The sequence below is a fragment of the Gekko japonicus genome, unplaced genomic scaffold, assembly GCF_001447785.1.
Source record: "Gekko japonicus isolate JY-2015 unplaced genomic scaffold, Gekko_japonicus_V1.1 scaffold2049, whole genome shotgun sequence".
NCBI classification, from domain to species: domain Eukaryota; kingdom Metazoa; phylum Chordata; class Lepidosauria; order Squamata; family Gekkonidae; genus Gekko; species Gekko japonicus.
In genome coordinates this window covers 16,424-35,403 of record NW_015171566.1, presented here as the reverse complement: position 1 = coordinate 35,403, position 18,980 = coordinate 16,424, and the positions used below count along the sequence as shown (strand labels likewise).

The following is an 18,980-nucleotide window of genomic DNA, read 5'->3' as shown; positions in this document are numbered from 1 at the left end:
CTGCTGAATAACAGATAGGTGCCTGGATTACAACTGGTTTGGACCTTAACTGCAACGACATCTATGCCTGAGAACATCTATGCCTAAAGTTAAATTCTAATTTATCGCAAGCTGAATTCAAGTGCCAAAGAATATGCCAGAGGAACTAACTCCACTCCAAATTAAATTTCAAACACAGTGACAGTGCATCTTCCTCAAAGGAGGTGGCAGCTTTTCCCGTGACTCTGCCAGAATCAAGTGTGTGTGTGGGGGGGGGGGGGGTTGCAGAGATAACCCCACACTACCCCAGCTTTCCTATGACCGCAGGTGGACACAGGTGGGTACCTCTGCAGAGGTTATGCCTAAGGGGGAGGACTCTCATTCACAATTTACACGCCCTCTTTACAGACAGGAAAACATTTCCACTGACACAGACAATGAAATCATAGATGCATGCCATAGAGTTTTCTACTGGTCTGCTTTCTAGAGAGGCATCCATTATTCTCTCTGGTTTGGAGGTGCCACGTAGACAAGCTGTTGAAGGCATGGGAGGACTGCCTTCGCTTAGAGCAGGACTGGGGGTCTTTCCTACCTCTGGAACATTAAGATGTCATGAAACTAAAGTAGCAGGACAGTGAAGCATTGCCAAGAATACAGGAGGCTCCCGACCTCTCTCTCTCTCGCTCTCTGTGCCTAGGCTCTCATTTAGCAACGCCGAGGCTGCGCTTCTAAAGGACGTTGATGCTGATGGGGGACAGAGACGGGCAGCTCTGAGACTCCTGAAGTTTGTCAGCAGTACAAGATGGAGGCCAGAATACGGCAAGCTCTTATCTTCCTACCACCTCAAGGTGAATCTGCCAAGCAAACCCATCATGCAGTGCCGGGGTGGGGGTGGGGGGGTAGATGAAGCAATCCTTTCTTTGTCCACTTGTGCTGGGCAGCCTGATCATGTCTTTCAGCTAAAGCACAAGCGTGTTTCTAGCCCTTAAGACAGCATGGCAAAGCGGGGGGCGGCGGGAATAAACGCCTGATGCAAGTGCAGTGCTTACTGATGGATGTGAAAAGGCAGCTTCCCCCCCCCCCCCAATCCATACTTTTCAAAATGACCAACCAGCAATATCCCCCACCAGCTCCTCTTGGGGTCCCCCCATCTTTTCATCCCATACTCTTTTCCTCTCACCCTTCCCTCCACGCTGCCTGAGACACCGCTCTTGAAGAATGCCAGCTGCTGACCTCGACTGTATAATCACCTTTGGCGTAGTGGTTAAGAGTGGCAGACTCTAAACTGGAGAACCGGCGGGTTTGATTCCCCACTCCTCCACGTGCAGCCCGCTGGGTGGCCTTGGGTCAGTCACAGTCCTCTCAGAGCTGTTCTCTCAGCCCCATCTACCTCACAGGGTGTCTGTTGTGGGGAGGGGAAAGGAAGGCGATTGTAAGCCGCTCTAAGACTCTGAGTGAAGGGTATGAATCCAACTCTTCTTCCTCTCAGCCTCGCTAACTAGTCGTCTGTTGTGCACGGACACCCCAGTTCCCTCCCCACAGTCCCTGATATCGAAGCACACCCACCTAGCCCCCTAAACGCCATTCACGCATTTGGAAGTTGTGGGGCCTCCCCTGCCAATGGTGACTGTGGGATCGGGTTAACATCTCTCTTCCCCCTCCATTTTCTGCAGACCCTTCTGCTGTGGTGCTGTGAAATCTACCCTCAGGAGGCACCCTGGGAAACTCTGCTGTCCTCAGTGCAGCATCTCTTGAAGATCCTCATTCACACCCTCGCAAAAGGCAACCTGCCTCACTACTTCCTGCGGCCCGTCAACCTCTTCAGCAAGGGCTACAAATCTGGCCCCACCATCTATGGGCCCTTAGCCTTGCAGGCCCTCCGCCATGAAGCTGAAGCCATGCTGGCCGACGTGGTGGGATACCTGCTTCCGGATGGCCAGCCAGGGGTCCGCGGTGTCGGTGAAGGCCCTGAGAAGATGGTGGCTCTCCAGCAGTTTAAAGAAAAGCATCGGGAAGATCTGAAGGAGCTTAAGAGGATGGAGGAGGAACACATGTATGAGGAGGTGGAAGTGGGTGGAGGAAAAGGGCTGGAGTCCTGAGCGAAGACTCCCAAGTAACTGTGCTTGTTCTGAAGTTCAGAACTGGCTCTTTCTGTCATTCGCTTTCCCAGAGTTTTGAGGACCACACTGTTTTCTTTCCAGTCCTCGGGATTACAGAAGAAAAACCTTAAAGCCATGCAGGTGCACAGAACACTGAAACAGAAACAATTAAAGGGCTTCCAGACAGTGGAATTCTCCGCACCCTTGCCGCCGCCTCTAGGTCCATTGAAAACACATCAATTACACAACAAAAGTTGCTTGTAATGGCATTTCAGTTTGAGAGCGATTTAATGCATTCCTGTCTATGGTACATAGTGACAACTGAGCATGCTCATACACTCCAGGTGGTATCGAATGTTGAAGGCAGTAGAGCACAAGTTGGAAAGTTAAAAAAAAAAGGAAAGGAAGACAGAAAACAGAGGAGGGAAGGGAACAGGCCTTATTCAGACCATGTGAACTGACCATAGTGGGGGGAGAGCGCTGAAATTTACTCCCCTCTTGGAATTCAAGATGCCATAAATTTTTAAGAGCTCTGGTCCTTTTGAAATGATAAGACTCCTGGGAAAGGGGGGTGTTACTGAGGACTGGAAGAAAAACACTTCCTCTAATCCCGATTAACTGCATACCTTCAGGTCCCTTTGATTTGCAAAGGGGTGTTCCATAGCTTATAACGTCTGGGAACAGGCAGTGAAAACCGGGTTGGAGATGCATGCTGAAAGCCACGTATTCCTCCAACCAGCACTGAAGGGAGAGGTAAAGATCCCTCCCACTGTGCTGTACTACTCAGAGATAGGTCTATGTGTGCAGCTCCCTGCAGGCCTAGACCCCACAGGCCGCCAATCAGCACCAGAGGCCAAGCTTTAGGCTTGGGTGAGCAAAAAAAAGGCTGCTCTACCCCAGAGCTCCAAAGTTTGACACTGTCGATTGCAGAAGGGGTGGCAATTCTGGGTGCAACAAAGGCTGAATGTCACTGGCACACAAATCTTGTGAAATTTTGCTCCCCGGGAAGCATGAGGAGAAGGAGAGCTCTTCCTAACTGGGCGGCACAGATAGGTGACGCTCGCCAAAAGCAGCCGATCCCGAGGAGGTGGATCTGCCCAGGTGTTCCCTGTTCTGATACCAGACTAGAAATAGCTTTACCCAAAGGGAGAGAGAGAGACAGAGAAGGCACAGGGGAGAGCACTAGGTGAAGGTGAGGGAAAAGGCCCGGTAACTGAAGTTGGTGAAGACGTCGATCCGGTGGCTGCTTCCAGCCGCAGTGAGCACCTGATGGGAGAGAGCAGGGGATGGGGGTGAGTAAAGGGTGCGCAGGATCCCCTCCTCTTTAACACGCCTGTTCTGCCTCCAGTTCTCATGGAACGGAACCAGCATTCCAAAATGTGTTACGGCACCCCCCGTGGGAAAGCAGTGTTGCACGCCCTTTTGCGGGAGAAAGTTTCTTGTTATCGCAATCCTGGGTCCTGCCTATTAAATCGAAAATGCTCCCGTCCCAGAACCCCACTCAGTACTATGTCTTTACGCCAGGGGTCCTCAACTTTTTTGAGCCTCTGGGCACCTTTGGCATTTTGACTGTGTGTGACGGGCACAGCTGCAATAAAAATGGCTGCCGCAGAAGGCGGACCCAGCCACACAATGCCTGCTGCAGCTCACCCTCCCCTCACACGGTGAAGACCTTTGTACTGTGGTGGCAACTGCTGCCAAAGTTTGGTGTAGTAGTTAAGAGTGGCAGACTCTAATCTGGAGAACCAGGTTTGATTTCCCCACTCTTCCACAGGCAGCCAGCCGGGTGACCTTGGGCCCAGTGTTCCCTCTAAGCTGAGTCAGTGTAAGCTAGCTCACAGGTTTTTAGCCTCCGGCTCACACATTTTTGTCTTCGCTCAGGAAGGAGGGCTGCAGAGCAAACTCATTGATGCAGTAGCCAAATGGCTCACTCACAACTTTACTGCCAGTAGCTCACCAAGTAGAATTCTTGCTCACAAGACTCCACGGCTTAGAGGGAACATTGCCAGGGCCTGTCACACGTTCTTTCAGAGCTGTTCTCTCAAGAGCAGTTCTCTCAGACTGGTTAAGTGGTAGTGGTTAAGTGTGCGGACTCTAATCTGGGAGAACTGGGTTTGAATCCCCACTCCTCCACTTGCACCTGCTGATGTGACCTTGGGTCAGTCACAAGCTCTGGCACAGCTGTCCTTGGAAAAGAGCAGTTTCTGTCAGAATTCTCTCAGCCCCACCCACCTCACAGGGTGTCTGTTGTGGGGAGGGGAAGGGAAAGGAGTTTGTAAGCCGCTCTGAGACTCCAAGTGAAGGGCGGGGTATAAATTCAATCTCCTCTCCTCCTCCTCCTCCTATCAACCCCACCTACCTCACAGGCTGTCTGTTGTGGGGAGGGGAAGGGAAAGGAGTTTGTAACCCACTGAGACACCAAGTGAAGGGCAGGGTATAAACCCAACTCTTCTTCTTCTTCGCAACATTTTTTAAAATCTGCACTGCCCATCAGAAGACTAGCTAGGCAAAAGCCCCACCTTCCTTCTGAAAACGCTCGGCGGGTGCCAGGAAGAGTGCCAGGGGGCACCAAGGTGGGGAGCCGAATACCAACAGAGCACTGCTGCCTGGGTGCCGGTAGGCAGTCACTTCCCGATGTAAAAATGTGGCCCTAGATAGGCAATTAACTTGTGTATGTAAACCGCTCAGAGACCCTTCGGGGTTCGATCGGTATAGAAACTGAAAGTAATAATATTTACACTCTCTGCATTGCAAGCGCCTGCCTCACAGAGGCTGAACACTTGCAATCCACTTCCCAGACACGCTTGGGTCTTGTCCTCGGTAGCACCACTCACGTTCTGATGCCTCACCTGTCAAATCTAGGCCTCCCCCCCCCATCGCACCCAGACCCCCTTCCCCTTGTAGAAACCCAGATCTCCCAAGCCTTGGAGGCCTCCCCACTCCCTCTCCTCAGCCAGTCCCCACCCAGTGGGTACCTTGTGCTCTGGGGAGTGTTCGTTGATGGAAAGTGAGTGGACGCACCGGGGGACGCAGGGGATCTGGGCCTTCACTTCCCCGCTGATCTGCAAATGGTTGATGGCTGGGCTGTGGCCAGCAGAGAGGATCTGTGGAAGGCAGTTTTGAAGGAGGACGGGAGACGCCGTTCAGGAGGAGAACAGAACGACTCCCGGCACAGAAGAGAAGAACGAACGAAGGAAACCAACCAAACACTGCTTTTCGATTCCTTCCATGCAGAGGTCGAGAGGAGGAAGAAAGGAAGGGGATGCGATAGCAAGAGAGTGGGAGGGCAGCCCCAGAGGCAGACAACTCACCAGGTCCTGGTAGAACATGACCTGCTGCTGACACTGCGGCAAGGGGAAGACGGTGGTGGGTGTGACCGACCGAAGGTGCCACAGGGTCAGTGCTGGGCCCCCACCACACACCTGGGGAAGGAGAAAGAACGAAGGGTTCAGATGCCCTGGGCCCGTAGCCAGGATTATTTGTGGGGGGGGGGCATTTAAATTTTTAAGGGGGCAGTTAGATTTAAGTTAAGTCATCTGAACGCCTGTCTTTAAAGGGGGAGGCTCTGAGCTTGTTTCTAGCCCTTCCTTTCAAGGGACAGGGCAGCCAGCGTGTCAGTTCCTAGGGGAAAAAAATAGCTCAGAGGCAGTGTTCCCTCTAAGCTGAGTTAGTGTGAGCTAGCTTACAGTTTTTTAGCCTCCGGCTCACGCATTTTTGCCTTAGCTCAGGAAGGATGGCTCCAGAGCAAACTAATTTACACAGTAGCCAAATCGCTCGCTCCCAACTTTAATGCCAGGAGCTCGCAAAGTAGAATTTTTGCTCACAAGACTCCACAGCTTAGAGGGAGCATTGCTCAGAGGGCATTTAAATGCCTTTTGAGTTTCCTTCCACAGGGCAAGAGAGCTCAGAAGGGCACTCAAGAGTGGCACCCTCAACACTTCGCTGATCATCCCCCTTTCCGCTAGCCCAGTCCTGCCGTAGACCACCTAGGTCATGGTGAAGCTTTCAAAAGCATCCCGATTAGCCTTTGCGTGTTTCCCAAAGGCTCATGGGAATGCTTCTGAAAGACTCACCGTAACCTAGGTGGTCTATCAGCAGGACTGGGCTAGTGGAAAGGGGGATTGTTGGAGATGTGTTGAAGGTGCCACTCTAAAGTGCCCTTCAAAGCTCAAAAATATGGCTATTTTGGGGCCTAGGCTTTTAATTAAGGGGGCAGGGCCCCAAAATCGTTATGGGCCTGGGGTACCCACAAGTGCTTCACAACAGGAGCGCTCCCGACAACCCTGTTGTTCCCTCAAGTGATGCAGGAAGACTCAGCCACAGCTTCTCCCTCAAACGTCCTACCTTACTTCAGTTTCAAAAGAGACGGGGTGGGAGGGGAGAGAGGGCGCTCCAAAGGAGGAGCTGATGTCAACCAAGAACAGTTGAAGCCCACCGAGTGCTGGGAACCCCCAAATTTGGTACATCCCAGCCTTGGGTACTTTGGGGAAGCTCGCAATTTTCATTCAGCAGCAGAAACGGAGACACTCACCATCCAGTCCGAGTCTGTTGCCAGGCAACGGATCCACTTCCCGTTCTGTGGCCGGCTGCATTCCTAGGGGGAGTGGAGGTGAATGTTGAAAACAGAAGGCGGTGGGAATGCTGCTGATCGATCTGGTAAGCGGAAACCTAAACAGCCTTACTGGAAATGCAGAATGCTTAGCTTACCCAGAGGCTTATCTTGCTTCAGTTAGACGCCACTGTGATCGTGTAGGAGTTTAACATTCCCACACATTTTGAAATTCTGATTTAAAGTTGCAGGCTTAAAAAATGCTTTTTAATTCTTTTGCGAAACGCTTCATTTCAGAGTTCTCGTCCTCATTTGAAGGATCACCTGCTCCCAACAAAGAGGACTTAACCCCTCAGGCTTTGTATGCCTCCTGCTGACAGAGGTGAGCTGGGTGGCTAGAGCAGGGGTGTCAAACGTAAGGCCCGGGGGCCAGAACCGGCCCATCCAGGGCTCTTATGTGGCCCGTGAGCAACTAGCGCAAAGGAGGGAGCGGGAGACTGCTGGGGGGGGGAGTGGGCAGAGCCACTCCCAACTGTGGCTTCAGCACGGCAGAACAATCTCTTCTGCAGCAGTCAAGCAGCGTGGGAGCGTCTGTCCAGTGCTGCACCGCTGGCTGTCCAGTCCACTCATATGGGTTTTCCTTTGCACCCCCTTCCCAGCCCATGGGGCCTTGCAGTGAAGATACAACAACTCAGAGCTTACCAGCTGCTGTAGTCTATAGTTTATATCTCCAGTATCTGGCATTACGTTTTATGGCTCACATGGTCTGGCCCGACAAAGTGACATACGTTTATGTCAGATCTGGCCCTGGTAACAAATGAATTCGAGACCTCAGGGCTAGAGGGTCTTCTCAATAGTGGGTCCTCCCTCAGTTGGAACTCTCTCCCATCCAGAGAATGACCCTCCATCTGGCCTTTTTCGTTTCAAGTACCAAGTAAAAACATTCTTCTTCTCCCAGCCAGTCGATCAAAAAACAAAGCCAGGGGAAACAATCAAGAAAAGATTTATGGCTGTTTTTTAAAAATCTTTCTAATGTTTCTTAATTATTTTAGAATGTTTTTAGCTCTTATAATCTGCTTCCTTCAGGCTGCCTTGTGGGCGCTGTGGTATTATTATTTCTATTGCTTTTAATTTCTGGTTGGAGGTTGCCTCGGGAGCCTTTTAGGCTTCAGTTTGTGGTGAGTGAAGTTTGTTAAATTTGTAAATCCAAAAAGAAATTACCATGGCTAGATGGACGAAAGCAGACAAGTGAGCGAGAAGGGACACAAAGACAACTGGGGAACAACTCAGCAGGTCTAACCGGAAATAAGCCTCCTTTTATTTTGGGGGGGCCTTACTCCCAGGAAAGTGTTCTTAGAGTGGCAGCCTTTTCTGTTCTTTGGGGCAGAGGGAGACAGCTCAAGACAAGGGCAGAGAAAAGAAACCAGGACCTTCCGATACCTCGTATTTATGCACTTCGATGCACTGCACTTGACCTCCAGCACGCAAATCTGTAAACAAAACGGAGATCCAGAGGTGACGCTAGTGCCCAGTTAACCACCTCCATCATCCGCACCCACCACAGAGGCCAAAGGCGGGCAGGAACTCCCCTCCAATTTCATAATCAAAGACAGACAGCGTAGGTAGAGGCAGGTGGTCCCAGAGCATTCTGGGAAAGTTATCCAGAGTTTGCATTTGCATTCAGTTATTTATTTTTTTTATTTTTCTCCCTGGTGGGAACTCAAAGCAACCCAAAGATAATCTTTCATGTTTTCCCAACATTCTAAAGCAGCTTGCAATATAAGCACAGAGTATATTTGAGCCACCAACAAAATCTAAAAACATAAAGCTAATGGAGTCCTAACCAATGTTCCCTCTAAGCTGTGGAGTCTTGTGAGCAGAAATTCTACTTTGTGAGCTGCTGGCATTAAAGTTGTGAGCAAGAGATTTGGCTACTACATAAATTAGTTTGCTCTGGAGCCATCCTTCCTGAGCTAAGACAAAAATGTGTGAGCCGGAGGCTAAAAAACTGTGAGCTAGCTCACACTAACTCAGCTTAGAGGGAACACTGGTCCTAACATTACCTGTGCTAGTTAGCCAGATAAGAGAACAGCAGGCTAAGTTCAGACAAATCTCAGCAGGCCCTGCATATTTTCCTGAACTACTGTAAAGCCAAATACTGGTGGGTGTGACTGTGCAAGGGGCCACTGTTCGAAAGGCCCTGCCTCCAGAGGCAGGACATGGAGGCAGGACCTCTCAAAGCTGCTACTAAGGCACACCACAGACAAAAACAGGCAGCCCAGATGTGAAGGGAAGAGCAAGAGAAAAAACACCAGCGAGAACATGGAGGCCACAGGTCCTCACCCCAAAGGCGCACAGTACCGTCCTCACTCCCCGACAGGCACTCTCGAAGCTGATCCCGAAGCGCCAGGCAGTGGATGTAATCTGTGTGGCCCCGATACTCACACTATGTTGAAGACAAGATGAAAGTGGAGATGGTGCAAAACTCAACAGGCAGAATCAGAAAAACAGCCCGGCCAGTATTCTGGTATCAACAGCAAACCGAGTGAAGAGGCATCTGCCATGGATGGGAGAGGGGGTCACATACAGAACAGGAGGATCCACTCCTCCAGTACTATTAGTTCCCAGCATCCAGTGGCCAGAGATGACATCTCTGAAGATGGAAATAATGCATACAGGAATTGTTCTGTTAGAATTAAGGTTTCTCAACCCCGATGGACAGAAAGATCAGCTTTGCAGAGATTGTTCAATCCCGCTAAGAAAATGTGCACTAAAACCCCAGAAAACAGCTGGCAAAAAAATTCAGGGTGGGGAGAGGAGACAGATTTGGGGTTAGGGTCATTTATTCAGTTTTAGAACGATACAAGGAGAAAGCACTGAGCACGAGCCCCTTGAGATCAGAACAGCTGCAGGGACAGCCTTCAATACAGGATACACAATCTCTCCACCCCCTCCAGACTCACAGTAAAGGCTCCGGACTCCAGATCCATCATGTGGATAGCACAGTCTCCCCCAGCCATCAGAAGACTATTATCCTGGAGGAAGGGAGGGAAAAAAACCAGTGATTGTGAGCACCAAACAGCTGTGCAGGGACCAAGCTGTCTCTCCATACTGCTCTGTGACCATACCTTGAGGTTGAGCTGAAGGCTGTTGATTTCTGGCACCTCCAGGCTGCTCCTGGGGAGAAAAGCAGAGAACAGAACTTTGCGTCTGTATCTATGTGTGTGCGAGAGAAGAAAGTCGGGATGCAAATGAAAGAGGAAGACGGAGCTCTACCCGTAAGGTGGCCTCCTGCTCCAGGCTTCCTTGCAGCCCTAGAGGACAAGACAGGAAGGAATTAACACCACCACAGAAGAAATGAGGCAGGCGAGGGGGGGGAGGGGTTAAGGAACTCTTCCTTACCTTCTTCACAATCTCACTCCAGTTCCAGGCCTTGACTTCACCATTACCAGCAGTCAGTAGCTGACGGTCTGTGGAGACCATGGCATAGATGGGACCATCGTGGCCTGTGGGAAGAAGCCACCATGTTTCAAGGTCACATTCAGCATGAGGGGTGAAGTGCATTGTGGGATTGCCACAGCTTGACATCACTGAGCACAGTTCATCTTAGGAACACCTCTGTTTGACCTATTTTTCCATCACTCCTAATTGACTGTGTGACCACACTTGACCATCACTCCTAATTGACTGTGTGACCACAAGACGCAACTGACTCATTGTGACCCCAGGACCATGGGGCTTTCAAGGCAAGAGATGAGCAGAGGTGGTTTGCCATTGCCTTTCTCTGCACAGCAACCACAGTTGTCCTTGGTGGCCCTCCACCCAAGTACTAATCATATGGCCAACTCTGCCTAGCTTCCAAGCTTTGATGAGATCCAGCTAGTCAGGGCAATTCAGGTTAGAAAGTTTTCATGGAGTTCCCAGGAGCAGCCTAACAAGTAATCAGGTCGGGATGAGCAAGTGCAATGCATCCTGGGAGCTCTTTGTGGGTCTTTGTGCGTCACCTTACAAGTCACCTACCTGCAAAGGATACCACTGGCTTCTTGCTCTCTTCCTTGGCCTCTGAACTCAGTGCTGCTGAGAGGCTGGATGGGAAGAAAGGTGAAGTGTAAGAAATCCAGGAAGGGGCGCTGATGAAACAGAAGAGGCCAAGTCTAAACAGAAGCTTGCAGGTTACCTGAATATGCCAATCTCCCCAAAGTTGTTCCCAGCCGCTAAATATTTGCCACACGGAGAGATGCTCTGAGAATAGACAGTCATATGCAGGAGCTCAAGGGACCGCTGAATATCCATCTGGTGAGAGGAGCAAAGAGAGGGAGTAATTCCAAGATTAGCCTTGCTGAATCTGGCCCGGTTTTTAGTCTCAAAGGAGAATTTTCAAGTGGGCACAAGTAAAATATGTGTTGTGATTAATCAAGAGATGAATTTGGATTTCCTCCAGATTGGCACTGCTTAGCTACACTGCATGTTGGGTAACGTCTACCAGGCACAGAAAAGATAGGCTGTGGAAAACCCTCACGTCCCGATGGAGTTGTCCCCTCTGGTTCCTTGGCAAGGGCATCTATTTTGTTTTACTGCTGCATGACTAACCACCAGTCTGCAGAGACTATGCAGTATATACAACAATTACAGGCTGTGGAAAGAAACACATTGCAGGATGGACTTGGCTTGAAGGTATGAAGCACATCCTGGAATTATCCCTCTGTACTGCTGGACATAATTCAGCCTGGTAGCTCCGCTGATGCAAATGGGGACAACAGTACTGGCTGCATTTCTGTTTCTCATTCATTTCCCCCCCCCCCCTTCTCGTTCAGATGTCAAAGGCTCAGGAGTTGGGGTTTTTTTTTGGGGGGGGGCGGTTGCCACATACTTTCCTGCATTCTTATATGAACTATTGCTGCCTGAATTGTTCCACTTAAGCATTTCTAAAGGTTCCTTTCTGCCTGCTTTATGTTAATCTGACAATGGCCCCGGTCACACGGCAAAGTTGCCACGGGAGAGGCACGGATGGTGGGTGGATTATCTGGGCACGATCACACCCCAACATCTGGGAAGTGGAGCACACCCGTGGCTTTCCGCCGAAAATGTGTGTTAAAAAAGTAGTACCTCCAAGGTACTAGTAAACGTTTGCCATGGGCTGCCTCCAGACTCCCGTGGTGTGATCGCGATGGCGTGCGGCATTCCCCTCCGGTCCCTCATTTACACGCTGGTGCCAAGGGAAGGACCCATGGTGTGCCGCGGGCGCGTCTGATTGCGTAATCGCGGATCAAACTGCACCGGGGCAATTAGCCATGCCTCCCCCCCGCGATATCCGGCCCGTGTTACCGGGGCCCATGTTAGTTTGTCTTCAGAAAGCATACAACAGTAAATCTGTAACCACAGCTTTTAAGCACTCACCAACCATTAATGTCAAGACAAGCAGTTAATGGGAGAAGACAAAAGCTGTGCCTGCGTGTATTTACATGCCACAGCACTAGAACCCTGAAACTCTTAGAGAATGAACTTCTACAGACCCAAAATATATTTAAAGTAGAGCCAGTGTTTTGCTTAAAAACAGGAAGTGGGACATTTCCAGGATCAGCAGTCCCATTAGAAATGAATGTAACTAGTTGCCTAAAATTATTTGGCTGGCTGCACTGCATTGCGGGGGTATCCATGACTTCCTCCATTTCTATTATATTCCAAACCACGTCCTAATTTTCTCATCTATGACTATTCTCCTCATGGTACCTTCAAATCAGCGGTCTGTAAATAAATGACTACAACACCCAAGAGCCTCAGCGGCTTCCGGTCACGAGAAGACGGGACTAGGAAGCGCATGGCATGACGGGATTCCAATTGCCGGCATAGAAACGTTCCCAAAAGGGCACAATATTTCCCGGCACAACTCGCGCAGCCCAACGTCACGTGACACGGGACTGTTCCGTTCACAACCCGGGGTTTCTTCGCCTACAGTGGAAGAATCCGGGAACTAACATATCAGGCAAGAGGCGTAAGCAATCATCTCTCGACGGTAAAGGGAGGGGAAATCCCGCGTCCGATTCTTTGTGCGCATGCTCAGATTCTACCTCGATTCCCCTCGTTCTAACCCCCTCCCCCGTCCGCGTACGTTTTCACTAACCGTCACCGGCGTCGCGTTCCCTACGCAACCGCGCGCACGTGGAAAGGTTTGGAGGGGAGCCCAGCCCCCTTAAGGGCTATCCCCGCCCTTTCCTGTACGGGAGCCCCGCCCTCAGGGCCATGACTAGACGCAAAGCTTGTCGGGAGCCCCTTGGCTTGGGCGTGGGTGCTGCAAGGCATCATGGGAGCGGCCTTAAATAGCCACTCGGAGGCGCAAAGCTTGCTGGGATCCCTCTTATATCCTTGACATTGTGTGTGTGTGTGTGTGTGTGGGGAGGGGGAGGGGTGTACCCAGCTTAGGTAGGTAGAATTCAGGTCAAAGCAATTTGTTTCAGCCTGAATTGACTTGGCAGGTGCTAAGGATCATGGGAATTATCTCGGCCCTTTTTACATTGTGGGAACAAAAGCAGCGGTTTAACCTTGCCTCATAGCATTACTGCCCTAGTTACATATAGTGGGGCTCCGTATGATAGTAACAGGTGAGCAAGCCGCTTTGGACAGTAGCAGAAGCAAGGACTCAGTATTTTAAATAAACGTTTGTTGGGAAAGAAGGGCTGAATGTGAGGAACAACCTGCCCTCTCTGTTTAGACTTGGCAGTCCTGTAGCTTTTCTCAGTCGATGGGTAGAGACCGTCATGGGAGACAGGGAAGGAGACCATCTCAGATAGCCAAGCCCAGACTTCCTAGGGCAAAGGCAGCCCCTGCGATTGTGTGAAAGAAGGGCTGAATGTGAGGAACAACCCGCCCTCTCTGTTCAGACTTGCCAGTCCCGTAGCTTTTCTCAGCCAATGGGTAGAGACCATCATGGGAGGCAGGGAAGGAGACCATCTCTCAGATAGCCAAGCCCAGACTTTCTAGGGCAAAGGCAGCCCCTGCGATTGTGCCCAAAAGGAACAGGAAGCCAGTGGAGGTTCTGAGCCACCGCTCAAATGCAGTGGTTTTCAGACAGAAGTTATTTGGAATGACTGAATAAAAAGATCTGTAATGACAGTATGTTTGAAAGGCAGCTCCCCCCAAAAAACAACAACTGTGCAGCTGTAGAAGGTAATAGGTTGTCCCCAGAAACTATAGGGGCATCCTGTTATCTTCTACTGGGTTCCATATGGGTTCCTTTCCCCGAATCCTCTCTGGCACACAGGAGTTCTGTGGCAAATGTGTTAGGGGCCCCTCTGCAAATCAGTCGAAGTAGAAAGGGCTCCCCGGCACTGGAAGACAATGACTTAAGCTGTCCCCATTGGCTCATAACACTAGCTGAGACTCCCTGAGCCATCTTTAAGGTAGCTTTCAAACAAACTGTGATCAGTAAACCTTCAACCAGAAAAGTTTCCCTCATGTTCCGCAGGGCCAAGTGAATCACACTCGGGCCTTGCATTGGAGAGGAGCATCTGTTTGACACTCTTTTGTGTTTCCCCCCACAGATGGATCCCACAACCTGCCAGCAGCCACCCCTGGTGCTTCCCTCCAGCCACCCCTTGCCCTGCTCCCTTCTAAGTCGAGCTGTGAGCTGGAGCCAGAGCAGGGCCTCTGAGTGGCAGCAGGAAGTGCCACGCAGAATACCACGGATGCGGCAAAACCACATGCTGGTGAAGGCCATTGGTACACAGCGGTCCCGGTGAGAAATGCTTTTCACTTAGCCGTGATTTTTATTGGGAAAAGTTGGAAGGAAATGAGGGGGGGGAAGAGAGGGGGGGTGCCATTATTCACAGGCATAGCTACCATTTTGTGCTTCCAAAATTACAATGGAGGAGGAAACCTGCAACCCTTGGCCTTTCCCACTTTGCTAGCTGAATGGCCCTGAAAACAAGAGAAGAGTGTGAAGTTAAAGGATACACAACTAAACATTGTATGTGATCTTGGGGTAGACTGTAAGGTGTAATAAAAATGCGGTGTGGGAAAGAGGAAAAAATTGTGGCAACAGGCTGAAAAGGCCTTGAATGGCTGCTGTGCTTGGGACATGTGACAGTTTTGACTGAAACTTACACTGGTTGACCAAGGTAACAAGGATGTGGGATTTTTGGCCCTTGAATGTAACTCTAAACCTCTTGTTTTAGCTGCCGGCCTGCATCCCTTGCTTTCAAACGGCACCTGGAGAACCGAGACCAGTAAGTGTGGGGGGAGGTGAAGGGAAGATAACGTCAGTGCAGTGCATGATGGGAGTTTCACAAAGAGAGAGCCCCCTGTGTCTTCATAATCCTATTTCCTCATTGTGCATACAAGTTGGAACTCTGCATGATCTGCATCTTACTTTCCAGTGGCACCTTAGCTGGCAAAATATAATGTGACTCCCTCTGGAATTAGATCTTACTATTTTCCCAGTACGTGCTCAGTCTTGACAATTCTGTAGAAGTTAGTACACTGTGAACAAGCTGCCACCCACTAAAGACATATTTACATGTATATTTAACTCAGTAGGCTCTCTCATATTCACTAGGGTGTTATGAACTTCACTTCACGGGAATTGAGGTCATGTCTCCTTTCCTCAGATACCGCTGAATATATTGAAATCTCTCTGTCCAGCTTAATACGGGCACAGTGCAGTACAAGGAGGGTCCAAGCATAGCACGAAATACCATACCACTCTGTGGAATCCTTCATTTCGTAGTAACTTGCTGGAATGTGAAGGGCTGTGTGTAGCACTGAGTGACAAACATACCATTAATTCCTTGCCAGTTGCCTTCACTCTATCCCTGTATCCACAGGGAACCAGGTTCTAAGCACTTCCTCTCAGAGGACAAGATGGCTGCCCGCTTTAACTCCCTCAGCCTGGACAATGATCACATGTACGGTTCCAATGGCTTCCCAGTCCAAGAGGAAGATCCCAAGTGGCAGCAGGCCTACGCACGACTCAAAGAACTGCAGCGCAGGTAGAAGAGATCCCTGCAGCTTCGTGCTTTAGAACATCACCAGGGAACGTGAATGACAATGCTTTGAGTTTGTGGGGCTTGCTGTCTATCTTCCAGGCTGTCCCAAGATAGTGTAAATGAAGAATCCAGTTCGACGGAAGAGGAAAATGACTGTGGCGACGTAGTTGTGGATGGGGAATTCATTATGCCGGACTGCCCCCTGCTGACGCTTCCTTCCCTCTTCCAGGGGTCACTTGGAGAGGTCAGCCTTATACCTGAAGAGGTATTGCTCTCTCTGTAAGTATAACTTTGGATATGGGGAAGGACGACAGTCCAGAATGAATTATTTGTATCAATAACTACCAACTTCTCTCCTTCTCAAAGGAACCCTTGCACCGAAGTTGTCCTGTGGAGCCCTCCTGGAAACTCCGTGGTGCCCACCATCCGGACACTGATGGCAACCCCGTCTTCTTTGGGCGCTTCCGCACAACTTCAGCAGGAAGTGGGGGTGACACAAGAAGAGATGGAAATATGAGCTTCCATCCCTCATTGCAGCAACACACTGATTTCTTACTGGCTGGCCTGTCAAGACTTTCAGCAAATGGCACTATTATCCAGCCTTATAAGTTTTACCAGAGACATTTTACTCCAGTTTAGCAATACTGAACATTTTCGAGTAGACTGCAATAGTTGGATCCTCTTCCAGATGTAAATTGTGGGCAACCGTTTGTTCTTTTTCTCTGATAGGAATCTAAGGGTAAGGTGAAGCAACCAACTCATGGCGACCCTACGAAGTTCCTCCTCATGGGGTCCTCAGGGCAAGAGATCAGAGGAGGTGGTTTCTCGCTGTCTTCCTTGTTGGTCTCCCATCCAAGTACCAACCCTGCTTCATGTCCAAACTCTGATGAGGTTGGGCTACTAGGGCCGGTAATTGACAAGAGGGTGCCCAAAGGTGCTTAGGTCTTAATGTGCCACCCCACATCCCATTTTATCCTTGTAATCCCCCCCTATAGATTTAGGTTGAGATACGGCAACTGGACTACCAATAAAAACAGCCTTTCAATCCCATCCCCAGAGTGATGCCCTCACTGGCTCCAAGACCTCAGGAGGGATAACCCATCTTGGGGAAAATAAAAAAAATCTGAGTCTGTTTCATATCTAAATGCGCCTTTATTGAACAGTGGTGTCTCCTTACCAAGTTTAATGCCATTAGCAGTGGGTTAAAACAAAACAAAAAAAGTTTTAATCCTATACATATTCATTTGTGTGTATATAAAATAATTCAAGAAGCAAAACGTATTGCACAGAGGGGGCCCCGGATGAATGACTGGGGGGGGAGGGGGGGAGATGAGACTGCAGCCCTGACACACCCACACAGCTTGATGACTGCAGGGCAGAGAACTGATGCTCCAGCCATCCTCTCCTAACTTCTAGTTGAGATGAGCCCCCCACACATAAGCCCCCCCCCACCACACCCCCTGTTGGTTTCCGGGGGGAGGGGGGGAAGCTGGACTGACCAGTTGGCACCCACAGGCCAAGCCTGCCGGCAAAGAAATAGACTTGTTCAGCCCCAGTCCTATTTGGTCATGAACAGACATCATTTTTCTCCTAAATGCCCAGGGTCTGTAGGAAGTGAGGGACGCTCCTGTCCCACAGAACAAGAAGAGGGGAACATGGCCAAGCTCCTCACCCACCTCCCAACCCATCCCTCGGGCCAGAATGCAGTCCTCCCACCCACCCACCCCAGCCCTTAACGGAGCAAACCAAAAGGGGGGAAAGTATTGCTAGGTGAAATGTTGAGACGCCTTCCTTAGGTCCTCCTCACGCTGACTTGTGCCTCATTAACCGCAAGTGAGCCTGTAAATCAGAGAACGGTTCTCAAAGGTTAATGTCCACCTTGTTTTCCTGCCCCTATTCCTAGTGATTGAACAAGGGGGCAGGGCAGAGGGGTAAAATAAAGGGGGGGAGTTTACGGGCAACACTGCAGAGGTTTAGAAAGGCCCGTTCTTCTCATGACCTCGTAGCAGAGTGCTCCACTTGTTTCAGCAGAATCTTTTAATGCTCCTCAGTCTGCCCCCGGCCCCGTTTCGGCAGACACCGTCCCTCCCACCAGCAAGGAGGAATTTCAGGACTTATCTGACTCTTCCATCCCGGCAGCCGTGGAGAGGGGGCTGCCATTCTTTCCCATACCCCTCCCACCCAGATCCCAACCCCCACACACAACATTTTTACTGCCCCCACCCACAGTGTCCAGTCCTCGTTTCGAATTTGGAGTGGGAGGGGTGAAAAGACAAAAGTCCCCCCTCCCCATTTCAGCAGCATTTCTTGACAGTCGGTTTCTTCTTGGGCTTGTTGATTTTGACCACCTCGTTTTGCTGTTGGAGTCGCGCTAGGTTTTCCCGTTTGGTCCGGAGCACCATGGCTGTGATGGCGTTGAACATCTGGGGTAAGGGGAGAGAGAACTGAGCAGAGGGGCTTAACCTCCTCACAAGCAACCCCCCCCCTCAGGCAGACTGAGAAGCGTGTTGTTCAGGCAACCAGGAACGTCCCCTAAGCACCACTAATGCCCCGCCGCCATCCAGTACCTCTTCAACATTGAGGTTCTCCTTAGCGCTCGTCTCAAAGAGCCGCACTCCCATCTGCTCGCTAAACCGCCGGGCGTCAGCCGTGTCCACTTGCTTCCGTGACGGGTCTTCACATTTGTTGCCCACTGAACGTTGGGGAGCAAACAGAACGAAACAAAACTGAATGAGAAGCTCCCAAAGGACGGTGCAGTGATTCAAGTTCAACACACAAACCAGAACTACATCCTGACATCTGCAGACCACAACATTTCTCAGGATAGGCCTTATCCTGCATCCAGGTGAAGGATTTGCTCCACTGTATCCTCTGGCATCTTAACCAGAATATGTAGATTCTTTGTACTAGGGAGCAATAAAGACACTTTCCACAAGCTTGGTCTAACTGGCTGGGAGTTCACCCTTTCACTTGATATGGCTGAGCCCGGGGGCATGCTAGGATGCCATTATACAAAGAATAGCCAGCTTGCGGTCATATCACTTGCATGAGTCACTTGCATGCTCATCATGGGCATTCTCCCAACTGCATGGATGATGCAGTGTGCTACCGTTCCTATCTGGAAAAAGCCACAGCAATCTGGCACTGGTTTTGAGGACTGCAGCAATCTTGTATCAAGACTGTCATACAGGAATCGCCCTGATGTTCCTCCAGAAGACATTCTCCGCGCAGCTGGGTAGCCAGGGACAGCGGTGTGATTTTGGCTGTTTAAATAGATCTATACCTTATGTCCTCACAACAGCCCCAAATCCACACCACCCAAACCCTGTTGTTGCCCCAACACCCCATCCCCACCTCCCACAAGCCGGACAC

The 18,980-nt window shown here is 50.4% G+C and overlaps 4 protein-coding genes across 4 annotated transcripts in view; 2 read left to right on the top strand and 2 right to left on the bottom strand.

The window, feature by feature from the left end:
* The window catches only part of LOC107117610, a 9,317-nt gene extending 7,006 nt beyond the window's left edge, over window positions 1-2,311 (top strand). Inside the window, exons 6-7 of the mRNA XM_015419757.1 lie at window positions 677-827; window positions 1,653-2,311. Of these exons, the coding sequence (XP_015275243.1) occupies window positions 677-827; window positions 1,653-2,078 (577 nt within the window). The 3' untranslated portion in view covers window positions 2,079-2,311. The remainder of the gene's footprint in view (window positions 1-676; window positions 828-1,652) is intronic.
* Window positions 2,312-2,327: 16 nt separating this feature from the next.
* Window positions 2,328-12,825, bottom strand: THOC6 (THO complex 6). Its single transcript, XM_015419771.1, has 13 exons — window positions 12,749-12,825; window positions 10,805-10,920; window positions 10,648-10,712; window positions 10,030-10,133; window positions 9,904-9,941; window positions 9,756-9,804; window positions 9,591-9,662; window positions 8,971-9,073; window positions 8,068-8,117; window positions 6,610-6,672; window positions 5,390-5,500; window positions 5,054-5,182; window positions 2,328-3,344 (listed from the first exon to the last, which is right to left on the bottom strand). The coding sequence occupies exons 2-13, from the start codon at window positions 10,918-10,920 to the stop codon at window positions 3,261-3,263; spliced, it is 984 nt and encodes a 327-aa protein (XP_015275257.1). The 5' UTR covers window positions 12,749-12,825; the 3' UTR covers window positions 2,328-3,260.
* On the top strand, window positions 12,580-16,669 carry LOC107117624. Its single transcript, XM_015419773.1, has 6 exons — window positions 12,580-12,640; window positions 14,166-14,359; window positions 14,799-14,849; window positions 15,447-15,611; window positions 15,708-15,873; window positions 15,975-16,669. The coding sequence occupies exons 2-6, from the start codon at window positions 14,166-14,168 to the stop codon at window positions 16,245-16,247; spliced, it is 849 nt and encodes a 282-aa protein (XP_015275259.1). The 5' UTR covers window positions 12,580-12,640; the 3' UTR covers window positions 16,248-16,669.
* A 682-nt stretch (window positions 16,670-17,351) lies between these two features.
* Window positions 17,352-18,980, bottom strand: part of LOC107117618 (ras-related protein Rab-35-like) — a 7,993-nt gene continuing 6,364 nt past the window's right edge. The window contains exons 5-6 of the mRNA XM_015419766.1: window positions 18,176-18,300; window positions 17,352-18,031 (exon numbers count right to left, since the gene is read on the bottom strand). Coding sequence (XP_015275252.1) covers window positions 17,903-18,031; window positions 18,176-18,300 — 254 coding nt within the window. The 3' untranslated portion in view covers window positions 17,352-17,902. The remainder of the gene's footprint in view (window positions 18,032-18,175; window positions 18,301-18,980) is intronic.